The sequence below is a fragment of the Oncorhynchus mykiss genome, chromosome 24, assembly GCF_013265735.2.
Source record: "Oncorhynchus mykiss isolate Arlee chromosome 24, USDA_OmykA_1.1, whole genome shotgun sequence".
NCBI lineage: Eukaryota > Metazoa > Chordata > Actinopteri > Salmoniformes > Salmonidae > Oncorhynchus > Oncorhynchus mykiss.
The window spans coordinates 38,230,980-38,252,167 of NC_048588.1; the positions used below are offsets into that span (position 1 = coordinate 38,230,980).

Genomic DNA, 21,188 nt, shown 5'->3' on the forward strand with positions numbered 1-21,188 from the left:
ATTGATAATGTATTGGTCACGGTTGATAATGTATCGATAATGTATAGGTCATGTATTGGTCATGTATTGGTCATGTATTGGTCATGTATTGATAATGCACAGGTAATGTATCGATAATGCATTGATCACGGGCCATAATGTATTGATAATGTATCGATAATGAATCGGCAATGTATTGATAACATATTGGTAATGTATTGATCACAGTTGATCATGTATTGATCATGTATTGGTAATGCATTGATAATGCATTGATCACAGTTTATAATGAATCGATAATGTATCGGCAATGTATTGCCAATGTATTGATAATGTATAGATCACGGGCCATAATGTATTGATAATGTATCGATAATGAATCTGCAATGTATTGATAACATATTGGTAATGTATTGATCACAGTTGATAATGTATTGATCATGTATTGGTAATGCATTGATAATGCATTGATCACAGTTTATAATGAATCGATAATGTATCGGTAATGTATTGGCAATGTATTGATAATGTATCGACCGCGGTTGATAATGTATCGGTAATGTATTGGTAATGTATTGACAATGTATTGATCACGGTCGATAATGTATCGATAATGTATCGTTAATGTATTGGCAATGTATTGATAATGTATTGATCACGGTCGATAATGTATCGATAATGTATCGGTAATGTATTGATAATGTATTGATCACGGTTGATAATGTATCGTTAATGTATCGGTAATGTATTGATAATGTATCGATCACAGTCGATAATGTATCGATAATGTATCGGTAATGTATTGATAATGTATTGATCACGGTCGATAATGTATCGATAATGTATCGGTAATGTATTGATAATGTATCGCTCACGGTCGATAATGTATCGATAATTTATCGGTAATGTATTGATAATGTATTGATCACGGTTGATAATGTATTGGTAATAGTCACCATGAATTTGATCCTCTGGATCTCCAGCTCGTTCCAAAGCTCATAGCCCTCCTCCGCAGGTTTCTTCTCCTTCTTTGCCTTCGTCTTCAATGTTTCCTCCTTCACTTCCGGTTCTTCCTCTTTTACCACGGGCTCAGCCTCCTTCTCTGCCTTCTCTCCATTCTCATTGCTGGAGGACAATCCCATCAATCAAATCCATCAATCAGTCAGCCAGTCAGTCAGTCAGTCAGTCAGTTAGTCAGTCAGTGAGTCAGTCAGTCAGTCAGTCAGTGAGTCAGTCAGTCAGTCAGTGAGTGAGTGAGTCAGTGAGTCAGTCAGTCAGTGAGTGAGTCAGTGAGTCAGTGAGTCAGTCAGTAAGTGAGTCAGTCAGTCAGTGAGTGAGTCAGTGAGTCAGTCAGTAAGTGAGTCAGTCAGTCAGTCAGTCAGTCAGTGAGTCAGTCATTGAGTCAGTCAGTCAGTGAGTCAGTGAGTCAGTCAGTAAGTGAGTGAGTCAGTCAGTGAGTCAGTCAGTCAGTGAGTGAGTGAGTCAGTGAGTCAGTCAGTCAGTGAGTGAGTCAGTGAGTCAGTCAGTAAGTGAGTGAGTCAGTCAGTGAGTCAGTCAGTCAGTGAGTGAGTCAGTCAGTGAGTCAGTCAGTCAGTGAGTGAGTGAGTCAGTGAGTCAGTCAGTCAGTCAGTGAGTGAGTCAGTCAGTGAGTCAGTGAGTCAGTCAGTCAGTGAGTGAGTGAGTCAGTGAGTCAGTCAGTAAGTGAGTCAGTGAGTCAGTGAGTGAGTGAGTCAGTGAGTCAGTCAGTAAGTGAGTCAGTCAGTCAGTGAGTCAGTGAGTGAGTGAGTCAGTGAGTGAGTCAGTCAGTCAGTCAGTGAGTCAGTCAGTGAGTCAGTCAGTCAGTGAGTGAGTGAGTCAGTGAGTCAGTGAGTCAGTGAGTCAGTCAGTCAGTGAGTGAGTCAGTCAGTGAGTCAGTCAGTCAGTGAGTCAGTCAGTAAGTGAGTGAGTCAGTCAGTGAGTGAGTCAGTGAGTGAGTCAGTCAGTCAGTGAGTCAGTCAGTCAGTGAGTCAGTCAGTCAGTGAGTGAGTCAGTCAGTCAGTGAGTCAGTCAGTGAGTCAGTCAGTCAGTGAGTCAGTCAGTCAGTGAGTCAGTCAGTAAGTGAGTGAGTCAGTCAGTGAGTCAGTCAGTAAGTGAGTGAGTCAGTCAGTCAGTGAGTCAGTCAGTGAGTCAGTCAGTCAGTGAGTCAGTCAGTCAGTGAGTGAGTCAGTCAGTGAGTCAGTCAGTCAGTGAGTCAGTCAGTCAGTGAGTCAGTCAGTCAGTCAGTCAGTCAGTGAGTCAGTCAGTCAGTGAGTCAGTCAGTCAGTGAGTCAGTGAGTCAGTCAGTGAGTCAGTCAGTGAGTCAGTGAGTCAGTCAGTCAGTGAGTGAGTCAGTCAGTGAGTGAGTAAACACGATAATTAAAACAAGAAAGAGAAGACTCACTCAGCCTTCTCCTCCTCTGGGGGTGTCTCTTCCTCTGGTTCTGGCTCTTGTATTTCTTCACCCTCTCCTCCGGACGTTGCTTCCAGCTACAACACACCACACACTGTCAACAACTGGCACAACACACTGTCAACAACTGGCACAACACACTGTCATCAACTGGCACAACACACTGTCATCAACTGGCGCAACACACTGTCATCAACTGGCACAACACACTTTCAACAACTGGCACAACACACTTTCAACAACTGGCACAACACACTGTCAACAACTAGTACAACATCCTCACAGTTTATCATGTATAAATAATATATAAATAACATAACTAAGGTGGTGAGTCTTGTCCTGATCATGTGGCCGGATCAGGTCAGTGTAAGTGGTTAGGAAAACATACAAATTGTTATAATACAGTGCCCTCCGTAATTATTGGGACATATACATGTTTCCTTATCATTTTGACTGTATACTTCAACAGTTTGAAATCAAACCATGAGTATGAGGTGAAAGTGGACAATGTCAGCTTTAATTTCAGGGTATTTTCATTCATATCTGGGGAACCGTTTAGAAATTACAGCCCTTTTTGTACATAGTCCCCACCCATTTTAGGGGACCAACAGTATTCAAACACATTCACTTATATGTGTATTTATGTATTAAAAAGTGTAGTATTTGTTCCCATATTCATAGCACGCAATGACAACATCCAGCATGTGACTCTAACAACTTGTTGGATGCATTTGCTGTTTGTTTTGGTTGTGTTTCACATTATTTTGTGCCCAATAGAAATGAACGGTAAATAATGTATTGTGTCAATATGGAATTTGATTTAAAATCGTAACTTTTGGAGTATAGAGCTAAAAGAAGAAAACGTGCTAGATTGTTCCAATAATTACAGAGGGTACCGTAACATAATAAATAAATAAATACATAATAATAATATATCAAAAAAAAACATCATGGGTGTAAACTCACCAGTTTCCTCTTGAGCAGTGGGGTTCCTTCTGGAGTAGGGGGCTCTACAGTTGTGGTCTCCCCAAAGTCTCCCAGCCCTCCAGGGGTGTCGAACCCAGGCATCCGTCCTCCCTCCTTCTCCTCACCATCCCCTCCCTCCTCTCCTTCCTCTCCTCCTCCCACGTCTCTTTCCTCTCCTCCGTCTATCCCCTCCTGACCCTCGTCGGCACCTGGCTCAGGTGGCAGTTCATCGTGCACCTCATCTTGCGTTGGGTCCGGCATACTGGCCAAAAGCTCAGTCACCGTGATCTTCTTGGCACCCTCTACCAGTTCTCCTCCAAACAGGGTGCTCCAGATCAGCATGAAGAAGCCCTTACACACACTGTAGATGAAAGACAGGATACCAAACAGGATGGTGTAGATGAACGTGGCCAAGCCCACCACCATATCCTTCAGAGTCATCTTCCTAAGCTTGCGGTAGCGCCGCCGTAGATTCCTGAAGGTGAACATGTTGAAGAAGTTCACCACGCTTGTCAGGAAGTCAGAGAACGCCGAGCTCGACTCGGGAGCAATCTCTTCTCCATTTTCGTCCAACTCTCCTCCTCCTCCTCCTCCTTCTTCCTCTTCATCCTCTGAGTCTACCACCTCCTCTTCCTCCTCCTCAGAAATCTGTGAGGCGATGTTCATCTCAAAGATGGTGTCCTCGCAGAAGTTGACAAACAACTCCATCTTCTCGCTCTCCCCGCCCTCGTTCACCACGTCGAAGATGAACTGTCTCTTGGACTCTCTGACCTGCGGCATCTCCCACTGGTTCCTGTTGGCCTCGCTGATCTCAAAATAGATCCTCTCGATTTTCCTGCTCGCTCCCATGATCTCTATCCGGCCAAGGAAGGGTCTAAAGTAGTTGAGGACGCTCTCGGCTTGCTCAAGAAAGTTCTGTAGTCGCGTATCGTGGGGTACGTGCTCAGACAGGTTGGTGAGCAGTACGGCGATGTTGAACCCGATGTCCTTGGCCGGCTCCTGGAAGCGGTCGGCGAATTCCTCAAAGTTGATCATCTCGTTCTCGTCGGCCTCGGAACAAGACAGAAGGAACTGGATCTCAGACGGAGAGTACTGCTTCTGGCTGTCCATGGCCTGAAAGGAAGGAATAACATGAATGAATCAAAACGTAAATTTGCCTCAGCCATGTGAGTACAACAACCCACACATTTAAAACACAATAAAAACCAGTGTATTTCCATGGTCCATGTTTTTTTCTTTTGGCAAGTGAGTGGGCAGCTAGGGAAAAATATTGTTGGGAAATACATTGGGACCTCCAAAAGCACAAAATAGGAAAATAAATACATGTGGTTCCTTGAAGCGTAGCCACTTTAATGTTCATGCCCTCAACAGAACCACAAGCCATGTAGTCAACCTGAAACGAGCCCATTGGCTTGATAATGAACAGGGGCGGCAGTGTAGCATAGTGGTTAGAGCGTTGGACTACTAGTAACCGAAAGGTTGCAAGTTCGAATCCCCGAGCTGACAAGGTACAAATCTGTCGTTCTGCCCCTGAACAGGCAGTTAACCCACTGTTAACCCAACTACTAGGCCGTCATTGAAAATAAGAATTTGTTCTGAACTGACGTGCCTAGTTAAATAAAGGTACAAAAACACAGCTGGGCTCCTTAAGAGTGTGGCTGGTTACTTTTCCCCTCACCCAAGACAAGAGGACTGAGGGAGCATGTAGCTCTGTTTTGGGAACATAGATTTTTATGAACACTTACATTTGATTCTTGAAGAGATTATTAGATTGTAACTTCATAGGGGGAAAAAAAAGCTATTTTGTTTAGAATTGACTTTGTCTCATGAGCCTTTTTTTTACTAGAAACCTAGTCTAGCTCTAGTCAGTGGCAGCACGGTCTGTCACAGTACAATGCATATACACTGAATAAAAACATGCTCTTTCCACGACACAGATTGACCAGGTGAATCCAGGAGAAAGATCCCGTATTAATGACACCTGTTAAATCCACTTCAATCCATGTAGATGAAGGGGAGGAGACGGGGTTAAAGGTTACAGAAGGATTTTTAAGACAAAATATTGAAGTGCCTTTGAACGGCGTGTGGTAGTAGGTGCCAGGCACACCGGTTTGAGTGTGTCAAGAACTGCAACGCTGCTGGGTTTTTTCACACTCAACTGTTTTCCACATGTATCAAGAGTGGTCCACCACCCAAAGGACATCCAGTCAACTTGACACAATTGTGGGAAGCATGGGAGTCCACATGGGCCAGCGTCCCTGTGGAACGCGTTAGACACCTTGTAGAGTCCATGACCCGACGAATTGTGGCTAATCTGAGGGGGGAGGGGGGGACAACTCGATATTGGGAAGGTGTTCCTAACATTTTGTAGACTCAGTGTGTACCTTGTAGAAGTCCTTCTTGGAGATGAGGCCTCGGGGGTCGGTCACGTAGTCTCGGAAGGCGTCAGACCCCGTGATGTCCTTCAGCTTGAGGAACATGTCGAAGAACTTGAGGATCATCTCCACGTTACTGGAGGACTCCACTAGCATGTCCACCATCTGACGGGCGATGGTGCCGTTCACCACGTTGCCTAGCGACAAGGATTGTCGACACCCCCCCCAAAAAAAGCTCATTTGGTCAAAAGCAAAATTACAAAGAAGCAAAGCAGATCCCTACAGCACCTCAAATATATTAAAAAAAATAGCAGAGAATGTTTAAAAATAGAAGCTATTAAAGTCTCCAGATATTTTTTGAACTGTTCCAGTTGAACAATGACATTCCAAGTACAAATACAACAAAGTACACACACTTATTAAGGGTAAAAACATGTTTTGAGTAAAATAGTGTTTTGTTTTTTTTCCACACAATTGCAAAATTCAAAGGTTTGACAATCGAACAGTTGGTCTGATGGTGCACTCTGATGTCTCCGGCCTCCCCCGTTGTATGATGGGAACAATTAGTGGACAAAAATGGTAAGCCCCTCCCCACCCCACCCCTCCTCTGACAAGTGTCATGTCAGAGGACTCCTGGACCACGTATTGAGATGTGCTATTTGTTAAGTAAATCAGGTGATAAATGAGGTTCTAGGGAGGCTGGAGTGGGACCAGATCTGGGACCAATGCCTTTTACCTTCCAGTAGAGACAACAGCATGACCACCATGTCTTTCTGCAGGTCCAGGAGTTCCTTCAGCAGACCAATCTGACTGGAGTCCTGCAATAAAGAATACACACGTACACAAGCATAGAGAGGACAGTTGTCTCATAAGAATATCATCAGTTTATTTTTCATCATTGACCATTACTTTGTGTGTCACTGTCCACTGGTAAATATCTCAGATCATAACAGATCTTACATAGCTGAAACCTGTGGCTAGTTTGTGGCTTGTGTCCCTAATAAAACACTTCTTTAGGCCAAGCAGTGGACTAAGTGTAGTGAATCAGGTGACAGAGAGCTGCTGGCACAGAGAGGATGAGGAGGATGAAGGTGAGGCTGACCTCACCTCGTTGGGGGTTCTACACCTCACCTCATTGGGGGTTCTACACCTCATTGGGGGTTCTACACCTCACCTCGTTGGGGGTTCTGCACCTCACCTCGTAGGGGGTTCTACACCTCACCTCGTAGTGGGTTCTACACCTCACCTCGTTGGGGGTTCTACACCTCACCTCATAGGGGGTTCTACACCTTACCTCGTAGGGGGTTCTACACCTCACCTCGTAGGGGGTTCTACACCTCACCTCGTAGGGGGTTCTACACCTCACCTCGTAGTGGGTTCTACACCTCACCTCGTTGGGGGTTCTACACCTTACCTCGTAGGGGGTTCTACACCTCACCTCGTAGGGGGTTCTACACCTCATCTCGTAGGGGGTTCTACACCTCACCTCGTAGTGGGTTCTACACCTCACCTCGTTGGGGGTTCTACACCTTACCTCGTAGTGGGTTCTACACCTCACCTCGTAGGGGGTTCTACACCTCACCTCATAGGGGGTTCTACACCTCACCTCGTAGGGGGTTCTACACCTCACCTCATAGGGGGTTCTACACCTCACCTCATAGGGGGTTCTACACCTTAACTCATAGGGGGTTCTACACCTCACCTCGTTGGGGGTTCTACACCTCACCTCGTTGGGGGTTCTACACCTCACCTCATAGGGGGTTCTACACCTCACCTCATAGGGGGTTCTACACCTCACCTCATTGGGGGTTCTACACCTCACCTCGTTGGGGGTTCTACACCTCACCTCATAATGGGTTCTACACCTCACCTCGAAGTGGGTTCTACACCTCACCCCCTAATGGGTTCTACAACTTTTAGTAGTAGGTTCTACACCTCACCTCGTAGTGGGTTCTACACCTCACCTCATTGGGGGTTCTACACCTCACCTCGTAATGGTTTCTACACCTCACCTCATAATGGGTTCTACAACTTTTAGTAGTAGGTTCTACACCTCACCTCGTAGTGGGTTCTACACCTCACCTCATTGGGGGTTCTACACCTCACCTCGTAATGGTTTCTACACCTCACCTCATAATGGGTTCTACAACTTTTAGTAGTAGGTTCTACACCTCACCTCGTAGTGGGTTCTACACCTCACCTCGTTGGGGGTTCTACACCTCACCTCGTTTGGGGTTCTACACCTCACCTCATTGGGGGTTCTACACCTCACCTCGTAGTGGGTTCTACACCTCACCTTGTAGTGGGTTCTACACCTTACCTCGTAGTGGGTTCTACACCTTAACTCATAGGGGGTTCTACACCTCACCTCGTAGGGGGTTCGACACCTCACCTCGTAGTGGGTTCTACACCTCACCTCGTTGGGGGTTCTACACCTCACCTCGTTGGGGGTTCTACACCTCACCTCGTTTGGGGTTCTACACCTCACCTCATTGGGGGTTCTACACCTCACCTCGTAGTGGGTTCTACACCTCACCTTGTAGTGGGTTCTACACCTTACCTCGTAGTGGGTTCTACACCTTAACTCATAGGGGGTTCTACACCTCACCTCGTAGGGGGTTCGACACCTCACCTCGTAGTGGGTTCTACACCTCACCTCGTTGGGGGTTCTACACCTCACCTCGTTGGGGGTTCTACACCTCACCTTGTAGTGGGTTCTACACCTTACCTCGTAGTGGGTTCTACACCTTAACTCATAGGGGGTTCTACACCTCACCTCGTAGGGGGTTCGACACCTCACCTCGTAGGGGGTTCTACACCTCACCTCATAATGGGTTCTACACCTCACCTCGTAGTGGGTTCTACACCTCACCTCCTAATGGGTTCTACAACTTTTAGTAGTAGGTTCTACACCTCACCTCGTAGTGGGTTCTACACCTCACCTCATTGGGGGTTCTACACCTCATCTCGTAATGGTTTCTACACCTCACCTCATAATGGGTTCTACAACTTTTAGTAGTAGGTTCTACACCTCACCTCGTAGTGGGTTCTACACCTCACCTCGTTGGGGGTTCTACACCTCACCTCGTTGGGGGTTCTACACCTCACCTCGTTTGGGGTTCTACACCTCACCTCATTGGGGGTTCTACACCTCACCTCGTAGTGGGTTCTACACCTTACCTCGTAGTGGGTTCTACTCCAGAATCGATCCTGGGTTTGCATTTGAACAAACAACACAGATATGCATTTTAAACATCTCATCTCAGGTATCATACACATAATAGACACATAGAGATGAACAGGCAGACTGACAAACATGGAGGCAGACTGACAGATATGGAGATAGACTGACAAAGAAAGAGATGGGGAGACAGACAGACAGACAGACAGACAGACAGACAGACAGACAGACAGACAGACAGACAGACAGACAGACAGACAGCTCTATCTAGGAACAGTAAGACAGGAGGGGAGACAGCACTGAGCTGACCAGCATATCCTCTCCCCTTCTGTCTGAATGCTGGTTGCAATATGAACATATTCATAACACCAACGTGTACACTAGCTAAGTGGTAACACACACTAGTCTGTGGGCTCACTCAGTGCAGACATACACCACCAGCCAACCAGATGGAGTAGAAGAAAACACCCGGGCCTCCCAGGAACTAGTCCGGAGTTACTGCTACACATCTTTGCTGATTTGTTTCGGTGTGTTTTGTTTTTGCTTTCTCTATCACATGCACTTGTAACTCTGCAACTAAAAGTATGCACGAATTTGCACGAAAAACTCAAGACTTGACCAATGCCAATGCCTACCACTATTATTGTCCACATTAGAAAAAGTTGGTTTTACTAGCTAGGTGTCACAGTTCTGAAGCCGAGACAGAGAAGAGTGCAGTCCAGCTGTCGATCAAAGCACCAGTCCATGGCACCCTACCAAGCCCCGAAAGATTGCTATCAGAACTCATTTTGGGAATATCAACTCAGATAATTCTGGGAAACTGGCGTGGTCACTATACTCCAAACAGCCCTGGGAGACTGGGGTGACCACTATACTCCAAACAGCCCTGGGAGACTGGGGTGACCACTATACTCCAAACAGCCCTGGGAGACTGGGGTGGCCACTATACTCCAAACAGCCCTGGGAGACTGGGGTGACCACTATACTCCTAACAGCCCTGACCACTATACTCCAAACAGCCCTGGGAGACTGGGGTGACCACTATACTCCAAACAGCCCTGGGAGACTGGGGTGACCACTATACTCCAAACAGCCCTGGGAGACTGGGGTGGCCACTATACTCCAAACAGCCCTGGGAGACTGGGGTGACCACTATACTCCAAACAGCCCTGGGAGACTGGGGTGACCACTATACTCCAAACAGCCCTGGGAGACTGGGGTGGCCACTATACTCCAAACAGCCCTGGGAGACTGGGGTGACCACTATACTCCAAACAGCCCTGGGAGACTGGGGTGACCACTATACTCCAAACAGCCCTGGGAGACTGGGGTGGCCACTATACTCCAAACAGCCCTGGGAGACTGGGGTGACCACTATACTCCTAACAGCCCTGACCACTATACTCCAAACAGCCCTGGGAGACTGGGGTGACCACTATACTCCTAACAGCCCTGGGAGACTGGGGTGACCACTATACTCCTAACAGCCCTGACCACTATACTCCAAACAGCCCTGGGAGACTGGGGTGACCACTATACTCCAAACAGCCCTGGGAGACTGGGGTAACCACTATACTCCAAACAGCCCTGGGAGACTGGGGTGACCACTATACTCCAAACAGCCCTGGGAGACTGGGGTGACCACTATACTCCAAACAGCCCTGGGAGACTGGGGTGGCCACTATGCTCCAAACAGCCCTGGGAGACTGGGGTGACCACTATACTCCAAACAGCCCTGGGAGACTGGCGTGACCACTATACTCTAAACAGCCCTGGGAGACTGGGGTGACCACTATACTCCAAACAGCCCTGGGAGACTGGGGTGACCACTATACTCCAAACAGCCCTGGGAGACTGGGGTGGCCACTATGCTCCAAAAAATGGGCCATTGTGGAAACTGTTCTGTTAATAGAAACACCCGTGTTTAGGTAGATTCTCCAGCTGGTAGACAGAGGCTTTTAGTGGGTGTCAGGAGGAAATCATTTTCAGACTACTGGTAGAGTCAGACTGTCTGCATTGTTAGTTCGTTTTTTTGCTCTCTTTTTTGTCCCGGGGCTTCATTTATAACCCTTACGTAAGGGTAGCCCAGTGGGCCGATCTAACTTGGTTTTTTTTGTGCAAATGATCATTATCTGGCTAATAATGGGGGCCTTAAGCAAAAAATGGTCCGGTGTATTAGAAATGTGTATTAGAAATGCCTGTGCCAATTTCTGGTCCCAGTCTGCCCCTGCCCCAACCTAAATACTTAAAGTAGTTACAGTTACAGTTCTATTTCTCCTGTGTTTTTGTCCTTCTTTACTTTTTGATATTTATTACTGCAAGAAAGACGTTTCACTGTACTTGTGTACGTGACAATTAAATCGTACAACTTGAAACTTGACACATGGGCCTACTTCAACTACTTCAGCTAATATCGGAAATATGAACTCATCACGATCAGAAAAGATGAGGAATATATTCTGCAATGGTTATGAAAATTAAATAAATAGGAAAAAGATTCCTACGTCTAATTATAAGATTCATATGTCTAATTATAAGATTCACATGTCTAATTATAAGATTCCTATGTCTAATTATAAGATTCCTATGTCTAATTATAAGATTCCTATGTCTAATTATAATATTCATATGTCTAATTATAAGATTCATATGTCTAATTATAAGATTCATATGTCTAATTATTTTAGATTCTAAAACTTTCATTCCCACTAATGGCAAATAGTTGTATTCTTGTTAAGAGGTTTTCCTGTTAGTAGTAGTCATCATATCCCCCATTTGCACAAAATACTTTCTTGCCAGTTTGCAATACAATATTTTACCCAGTAGCAGATGTGCGTACGCATGATCTAAAGTTTGCAGGTAGGTGAGCACATTCTCAAGTCAAGTTAAATTTGTATAAATGCCAACGTTTCCATGAAATGAAAACTTTTACACTTACATTTTGGGGTATATTTTGTACGTACGCAAGGTTTATAAATGAGTCCCCAGAGAAGGTGCAGAAAAACATGATCTAAAAAAAAATATTGCCTTTAAAAAGACAACAAATGAGAAGATGAGGTAAATGAAGAGGAAAGATGAAGATCAGTACAGAAGGAAGCGAAGCGTGGAGGGGGATCGAGGGGAGGCGAGGTGTGGAGGGGGATCGAGGGGAAGTGTGGGGTGGAGGGGGATCGAGGTGAAGCGAGGCGTGGAGGGGGATCGAGGGGAAGCGAGGTATGGAGGGGGATCGAGGGGAAGCGAGGCGTGGATGGGGATCGAGGGGAAGCGAGGCATGGAGGGGGATCGAGGGGAAGCGAGGCGTGGAGGGGGATCGAGGGGAAGCGAGGTGTGGAGGGGTAGCTATAGTTTGGATAACTATGGTAAAGATAGCTAAGGTTGGGATAGCTATGGTTGGGATAGCTATGGTTGGGATAGCTATGATTAAGATGGCTATGGTTGGGAAAACGATGATTAAGATGGTTATGGTTGGGATAGCTATGGTTGGGATAACAATGGTTGGGATAGCTATGATGAAGATGACTATGGTTGTGATAGCTATGGGGGGTGAAACAAAGATTCTTACGCCAAGTCGAAGTCCGGGGTCGGCTTGCATCTGACAGGGTTATAATACATGTTAATAAAAATGTTAACCACCAACATTTTTATTAATTTTTGTATTTTTTGACATCTGTCCCCTGGCGTCCTAAAATATTAGTTGGATTTCAAGTGTCACGGCTTTCTCTCAAACTGCTGTGCATCTGTGGTAGCAGGAAGGAGATGAGGTGCAGAGTCAGACAGACAGACAGGCAGACAGACAGACAGACAGACAGACAGACAGACAGACAGACAGACAGACAGACAGACAGGGAGACAGACAGAAAGGGAGACAGACAGAAAGGGAGACAGACAGACAGTCAGAGTCAGTCATACAGACAGTCAGAGACAGACAGACAGACAGACAGACAGACAGACAGATAGTCGTCAGGCACACAGTCAGTCAGTCAGACAGACAGACAGACAGACAGTCAGAGACAGACAGACAAGCAGACAGGCAGACAGGCAGACAGGCAGACAGACTATCTACTATCTACTATCTAGTCCGTGCCATTCTAGGACCTACAGGTTGTATCGCTTGTACTGCAGTATTTCACTAGTTGATCGTGTCAGCTCCACTCTCCTAGTCATTCTCTATGGTCACACACATCCCATTCTCTAATCACTAGTGCAAAGAGCAGGACATAGGCAGGTAGCCTGCAGGTAGGTATTTGTGTACTTTACCGGATGATTAGGTCCTTTAATATTCCATGTTATGGATGACAACAGAGGGGAACAAACAGACCTGGATACCAGGCTGAAGGGCATGGGTTTATAGAGTCAGCCAGCCTGTCTATGTGTGTGTGTATGAGCAAGAGAAAGAAATACAGAGAGAAAAAACTCCTACATACTTCTACATACCCCTACATACTCCTACATACTACTACATACTACTACATACTCCTACATACTCCTACATACTCCTACAAACTACTATATACCCCTACATACCCCTATACTACTACATACTACTACATACACCTACATACCCCTATAGTACTACATACTCCTATATACCCCTACATACCCCTACATACTCCTACATACCCCTAAATACCCCTACATACTCCTACATACTTCTACATACTCCTACATACTCCTACATACCGCTACATACCTCTACATACCACTACATACCCCTACATACCCCTACATACTCCTACATACTCCTACATACCCCTACATACTTCTACATACTCCTACATACCCCTACATACTCCTACACACTCCTACATACCCCTACATACTCCTACATACCCCTACATACCCCTACATACCCCTACATACTCCTACATACCCCTACATACTCCTACATACTACTACATACTCCTACATACCCCTACATACCCCTACATACTCCTACATACTCCTACATACCCCTACATACCCCTACATACCCCTACATACCCCTACATACTCCTACATACTCCTACATACTACTACATACTCCTACATACCCCTACATAGTCCTACATACCCCTACATACCCCTACATACCCCTACATACTCCTACATACCCCTACATACTCCTACATACTCCTACATACTCCTACATACTACTACATACTCCTACATACCCCTACATACTCCTACATACTCCTACACACTCCTGCATACCCCTACATACTCCTACATGCTCCTACATACTCCTACATACACCTACATACCCCTACATACCCCTACATACTCCTACATACTCCTACACACTCCTACATACCCCTACATACTCCTACATACTCCTACATACCCCTACATACCCCTACATACTCCTACATACCCCTACATACCCCTACATACTCCTACATACACCTACATACCCCTACATACCCCTACATACTCCTACATACCCCTACATACTCCTACATACCCCTACATACCCCTACATACCCCTACATACACCTACATACTCCTACATACCCCTACATACCCCTACATACACCTACATACTACTACATACCCCTACATACTCCTACATACACCCACATACCACTAAATACTCCTACATACTCCTACATACCCCTACATACTCCTACATACTACTACATACTACTACATACTCCTACATACTCCTACATACCCCTACATACTCCTACATACTCCTACATACCCCTACATACTCCTACATACTACTACATACCCCTACATACTCCTACATACACCTACATACCACTAAATACTCCTACATACTCCTACATGCCCCTACATACTCCTACATACTACTACATACTACTACATACTCCTACATACTCCTACATACTCCTACATACACCTACATACCCCTGCATACCCTAAATACCCCTACATACCCCTAAATACTCCTACATTCCCCTACATACTCCTACATACACCTACATACTCCTACATAACCCTACATACCCCTAAATACTCCTACATACTCCTACATTCCCCTACATACTCCTACATACTCCTACATACCCCTACATACACCTACATACACCTACATACTACTACATACTCCTACATACCCCTACATACTCCTACATACTACTACATACCCCTACATACCCCTACATACCCCTACATACTCCTACATACCACTACATACCCCTACATACCACTACATACCCCTACATACTCCTACATACTACTACATACTCCTACATACCCCTACATACTCCTACATACTACTACATACCCCTACATACCCCTACATACTCCTACATACTCCTACACACTCCTACATACCCCTACATACTCCTACATACCCCTACATACCCCTACATACTCCTACATACCCCTACATACTCCTACATACTCCTACATACTACTACATACTCCTACATACCCCTACATACCCCTACATACTCCTACATACTCCTACATACCCCTACATACCCCTACATACCCCTACATACCCCTACATACTCCTACATACTCCTACATACTACTACATACTCCTACATACCCCTACATACTCCTACATACCCCTACATACCCCTACATACCCCTACATACTCCTACATACCCCTACATACTCCAACATACTCCTACATACTCCTACATACTACTACATACCCCTACATACCCCTACATACTCCTACATACTCCTACACACTCCTACATACCCCTACATACTCCTACATGCTCCTACATACTCCTACATTCCCCTACATACCCCTACATACCCCTACATACCCCTACATACTCCTACATACTCCTACATACTACTACATACTCCTACATACCCCTACATACTCCTACATACCCCTACATACCCCTACATACCCCTACATACTCCTACATACCCCTACATACTCCTACATACTCCTACATACTCCTACATACTACTACATACCCCTACATACTCCTACATACTACTACATACCCCTACATACCCCTACATACCCCTACATACTCCTACATACCACTACATACCCCTACATACCACTACATACCCCTACATACTCCTACATACTACTACATACTCCTACATACCCCTACATACTCCTACATACTACTACATACCCCTACATACCCCTACATACTCCTACACACTCCTACATACCCCTACATACTCCTACATACCCCTACATACCCCTACATACTCCTACATACCCCTACATACTCCTACATACTCCTACATACTACTACATACTCCTACATACCCCTACATACCCCTACATACTCCTACATACTCCTACATACCCCTACATACCCCTACATACCCCTACATACCCCTACATACTCCTACATACTCCTACATACTACTACATACTCCTACATACCCCTACATACTCCTACATACCCCTACATACCCCTACATACCCCTACATACTCCTACATACCCCTACATACTCCTACATACTCCTACATACTCCTACATACTACTACATACCCCTACATACCCCTACATACTCCTACATACTCCTACACACTCCTACATACCCCTACATACTCCTACATGCTCCTACATACTCCTACATTCCCCTACATACTACTATGGTAGGGGTATGTAGGAATAGGAGATCCAAACAAAGTCTACGTGGGGGCTGAGGTCCAAACGAAGTCTACGTGAGGGGGGGGGGAGAAATGGAGATCCAAACGAAGTCTACGTGAGGGGGGAGATCCAAACGAAGTCTACGTGAGGGGGGAGATCCAAACTAAGTCTACGTGGGGGGGGATGGAGATCCAAACGAAGTCTACGTGGGGGGGGGGGGGGGGAGGGAGAAATGGAGATCCAAACGAAGTCTACGTGGGGGGAAATGGAGATCCAAACGAAGTCTACGTGGGGGGGGGAATGGAGATCCAAACGAAGTCTACGGGGGGGGGGGTGGAAATGGAGATCCAAACTAAGTCTACGGGGGGGATGGAGATCCAAACGAAGTCTACGTGGGGGACGACGACTGAGTCCAAATTAGGATCGTAGATGGTTCTGAAATAGAATGTTCATCTAAACTGGGATCTCGAAATTCACTGTAAGTAACATTTGCAGAATTAGCTGAAGACCCATTCACACCAGATGTATTAGTAGTAATGGCGTGGGTTTAAGACTAAGGGTTGTTTAACTCATCCATTCATATATCAAACCTCTACAAGGAATAACCTGATCAATTAACAGGTGTATCCCCCAGTTGTGAATGTGACTTGTGGCCAGCAAGCTCATTTAAATATTTCACAATAGAAGGAAACTAGCTTTCTATATGATTACTGTGAACAATGTGCACGAAACCATTTCTACAAACTGTCAAACATGTGTAAATCGTATCTAGAGAGTAATCTACTGTAGCTAGCTGATTCTACTACAGTAATCTACTGTAGCTAGCTGATTCTACTACAGTCATCCACTGAAGCTAGCTGATTCTACTACAGTCATCCACTGTAGCTAGCTGATTCTACTATAGTAATCTACTGTAGCTAGCGGATTCTACTACAGTCATCCACTGTAGCTAGCTGATTGTACTATCTAGGGCGTGATCTGCGTCTACTCTGGGCTGCTCCAGGCAGGAGACGAGGCAGAAACAAGCTGGCAAAGAGCAGGCCACGCAACAGGGCCCAGGCGAGGTGGGAACCAGCCAGAAAACACCAAAATCATTTCATTAAATAAAATTAAATAAAACTCAAATAAATAAATGAATACATACTTTACAACTCTGCAGGGACCATGAGGGGAAAAAGTTCACAAGATTAGTTGGACAGAAAGTCGACATTTAAAGAACGAGTATTGCAGTGCTACTCCCAACATTTAGACGTAAGGAAAAAATAAGGTATATTCTAGGGCGTAGAGGATCACTAAATACTGCCCCTACTTGTTCATGCACCAGAGTTGAGTTATTTTGCATGAATTAAACTATCAGTGCACGTGACAATGCTCAGAACATATCCTCAGTAAATCTTAATGCTTTTCAGAATTAACCTCTTAGAGCTCTAGGGGCGCTATTTCATTTTTGGATAAAAAACGTTCCCGTTTTAAGCGCGATATTTTGTCACGAAAAGATGCTCGACTATGCATATTCTTGACAGTTTTGGAAAGAAAACACTCTGAAGTTTCAGAATCTGCAAAGATTTTGTCTGTAAGTGCCCCAGAACTCATTCTACAGGCGAAACCAAGATGATGCATCACCCAGGAATTAGCAGAATTTCTGAAGCTCTGTTTTCCATTCTCTCCTTATATGGCTGTGATTGCGCAAGGAATGAGCCTACACTTTCTGTCGTTCGCCCAAGGTCTTAGCAGCATTGTGACGTATTTGTAGGCATATCATTGGAAGATTGGCCATAAGAGACTACATTTTCCAGAGGTCCGCCCGGTGTCCTTTGTCTAAATTTGTGCGTAATCTTCAGGTGCGGGCATTTTCTCCTGGGATTCAGGAGAGAAAGCATGTGTCCAAGAACGATGTATCAATGAAGAGATATGTGAAAAACACCTTGAGGATTGATTCTAAACAACGTTTGCCATGTTTTCAGTCGATATTATGGAGTTAATTTGGAAAAAAGTTTGCGTTTTGAGGACTGAATTTATGGATTTTTTTTGGTAGCCAAATGTGATGTATAAAACGGAGCTATTTCTAATACACAAGGAATCTTTTTGGAAAAACTGAGCATCTGCTATCTAACTGAGAGTATCCTCATTGAAAACATCAGAAGTTCTTCAAAGGTAAATGATTTTATTTGAAGGCTTTTATGTTTTTGTTAATGTTGCGTGCTGGATGCTAATGCTAATGCTAACGCTAAATGCTAACGCGAAATGCTAACTCTAGCTAGCTACTTTTACACAAATGATTGTTTTCCTATGGTTGAGAAGCATATTTTGAAAATCTGAGATGACAGTGTTGTTTACAAAAGGCTAAGCTTGAGAGATGGCATATTTATTTCATTTCATTTGCGATTTTCATAAATAGTTAACGTTGTGTTATGCTAATGAGCTTGCTGATAGATTTACACAATCCTGGATACAGGGGTTTTTTCATAGCTAAACGTGACGCAGAAAACGGAGCGATTTGTCCTAAACAAATAATCTTTCAGGAAAAACTGAACATTTGCTATCTGAGAGTCTCCTCATTGAAAACATCTGAAGTTCTTCAAAGGTAAATGATTTTTTTGAATGCTTTTCTGTTTTTTTGTGTAAATGTTGCCAGCTGAATGCTAATGCTAAATGCTACGTTAGCCATCAATACTGTTACACAAATGCTTGTTTTGCAATGGTTGAGAAGCATATTTTGAAAATCTGAGATGACAGTGTTGTTAACAAAAGGCTAAGCTTGAGAGCTAGCATATTTATTTCATTTCATTTGCGATTTTCATGAATAGTTAACGTTGCGTTATGGTAATGAGCTTGAGTCTGTATTCACGAACCCGGATCCGGGATGGGGAGATCAGAAAGGTTAAATAGTATTCATCTATGTGTGGGAGTGGTCTGAGTGGGGAGGGGAAAACTGACAACTAGCTGTTATTGGAAGAGAGATTTGGAACTCTCTTTCTTATTGGTCTACTAACTAATTTACCACCCGGTGATGTCACCAGCCAGGCCAAAACTCCATCCCACCAAAACAAACAAGACATTTCAGGTGGTCTTTCCAAACAGCTCTTACACTACAAGAGTATTGTCATCATTTTTCACAATTTCACAATATTATTTCAATATTTATATTTTTTTTATAAAAACACAGGAATATCACACTTTTGACTGCATTGGGTCTTTAATACATAGTGAGTAATTACCGATGAGACTTTGTCAATTAGGTGCATTCATTTCCTGTTTACCCTGACAGAGCTTGAATGTGAGTGAAAACATTCATGAGTGTCTGGTAGGTAATAAAGCTATCGTTCTAAAAAATAAACTACCACACGGCAGATTTGTTTGTTTACCTGAGCCAGCTTCATCATCATGTGAGCAAAGACGTGCAGGAAGCCAACCACAGCATCCCACAACCTGCTGTGGGCCAAAGACTGCTGGTTCCCCGTACATGGACCCTGAGAGGGTGGGGAAGGAGGGAGGGAGGGAGGGAGGGAGGGAGAGGGAGAGAAAGGAGAGAGAGAGAGAAAGAGAGAGAGAAGGGAGAGAGAGAGAAAGAGAGAGAGAAGGGAGAGAGAGAGAAAGAGAGAGAGAGAGAGAAAGAGAGAGAGAAGAGAGAGAGAGAAAGAGAGAGAGAGAGAAAGAGAGAGAGAAAGAGAGAAGGGAGAGAGAGAGAGAGAGAAAGAGAGAGAGAAAGAGAGAAGGGAGAGAGAGAGAGAGAGAGAAAGAGAGAGAGAAGGGAGAGAGAGAGAAAGAGAGAGAGAAGGGAGAGAGAGAGAAAGAGAGAGAAAGAACGAGGGAGAAGGGAGAGAGAGAGTGAAAAAGGGAGCAAGAAAGGATATATAGAGAGAGGATAAAGAGAGTAGAGAGAGGAGAGAAAGATAGTAGAGAGAGAGAGGAGAAAGAGAGGAGAGAGAGAGGAGAAAGAGAGTAGAGAGAGGTTATTTTGATTAATTGATGAATGCTAATTAGCATTTTCTATGGAGGAATAGAAACAACAACAAAAAGCCCAGGAGCTTGATGCACACTCCCTGACTACAGTAGGAGGTGTAATCCACCAGGACACCCTTACCTGGATATACTCAGTCAGACTGTTGAACACCTGTTTAGCCACAATCATGGCCTTGGAGAAGTTCCTCTTTCCTGGCTCGTCTATGATGTCCTTCCCAGAGTAGTACCAGTAGAAATCACTGATAGACTCCTACAGAGGACCACAGAGAGAAGGGAAGGGGTCAAAGGTGACACAGGAAGAGAGAACGTGACACAGAGATACAGACATAGAGATACAGACATAGAGAGAGAGAGAGAGGGAGAGAGAGAGAGACAGACAGACAGACAGACAGACAGAGAGAGAGAAAGAGAGATAGAAAGGAGGGGGAAGAGAGAGAGAGAGAGAGAGATACACACATGGACATGACCTTTGCATGTTCTGTTTTGTCTCTTGTAAAAAAAAAAAAATAGCAGCCTTTCCTTTCTCAGGAAGGAGATCATGATCTCTCTCTTTCTAGGGTTGCTGATAGAGAGAAAGATGATTATAATTAGAGACAGAACTGTTACAGGAGCTATTCAGCAGTTTTACCTGCAGACGGAGCAGGTAGTCCACAGTGCAGATGATGATGTTGATGGTGGTGGTGCTGCCAGTCTGGGTACGCAGGTAGTTCTGGAAATCTGCTCAGAGACGAAGATAACAGGATCACACCAGGTGTAGCTTGGGCA

General features: G+C 44.7%; 1 protein-coding gene across 6 annotated transcripts in view; it reads right to left on the minus strand.

The window, feature by feature from the left end:
- The window catches only part of ryr1b (ryanodine receptor 1b (skeletal)), a 233,601-nt gene that overhangs the window by 28,240 nt on the left and 184,173 nt on the right, over window positions 1–21,188 (minus strand). For 4 of the 6 annotated variants that reach the window (XM_036961172.1, XM_036961171.1, XM_036961170.1 and 1 more), the window contains 8 exons: window positions 21,052–21,140; window positions 20,545–20,673; window positions 19,826–19,930; window positions 6,485–6,566; window positions 5,758–5,945; window positions 3,374–4,486; window positions 2,399–2,484; window positions 936–1,104 (listed from right to left, as the gene is read on the minus strand). In XM_036961172.1, the coding sequence (XP_036817067.1) occupies window positions 936–1,104; window positions 2,399–2,484; window positions 3,374–4,486; window positions 5,758–5,945; window positions 6,485–6,566; window positions 19,826–19,930; window positions 20,545–20,673; window positions 21,052–21,140 (1,961 nt within the window). Of the gene's footprint in view, window positions 1–935; window positions 1,105–2,398; window positions 2,485–3,373; window positions 4,487–5,757; window positions 5,946–6,484; window positions 6,567–8,928; window positions 8,959–12,491; window positions 12,522–17,604; window positions 17,614–19,825; window positions 19,931–20,544; window positions 20,674–21,051; window positions 21,141–21,188 lie in introns of all 6 variants that reach the window. The other 2 variants (XM_036961167.1, XM_036961168.1) reach the window with 2 other exon arrangements.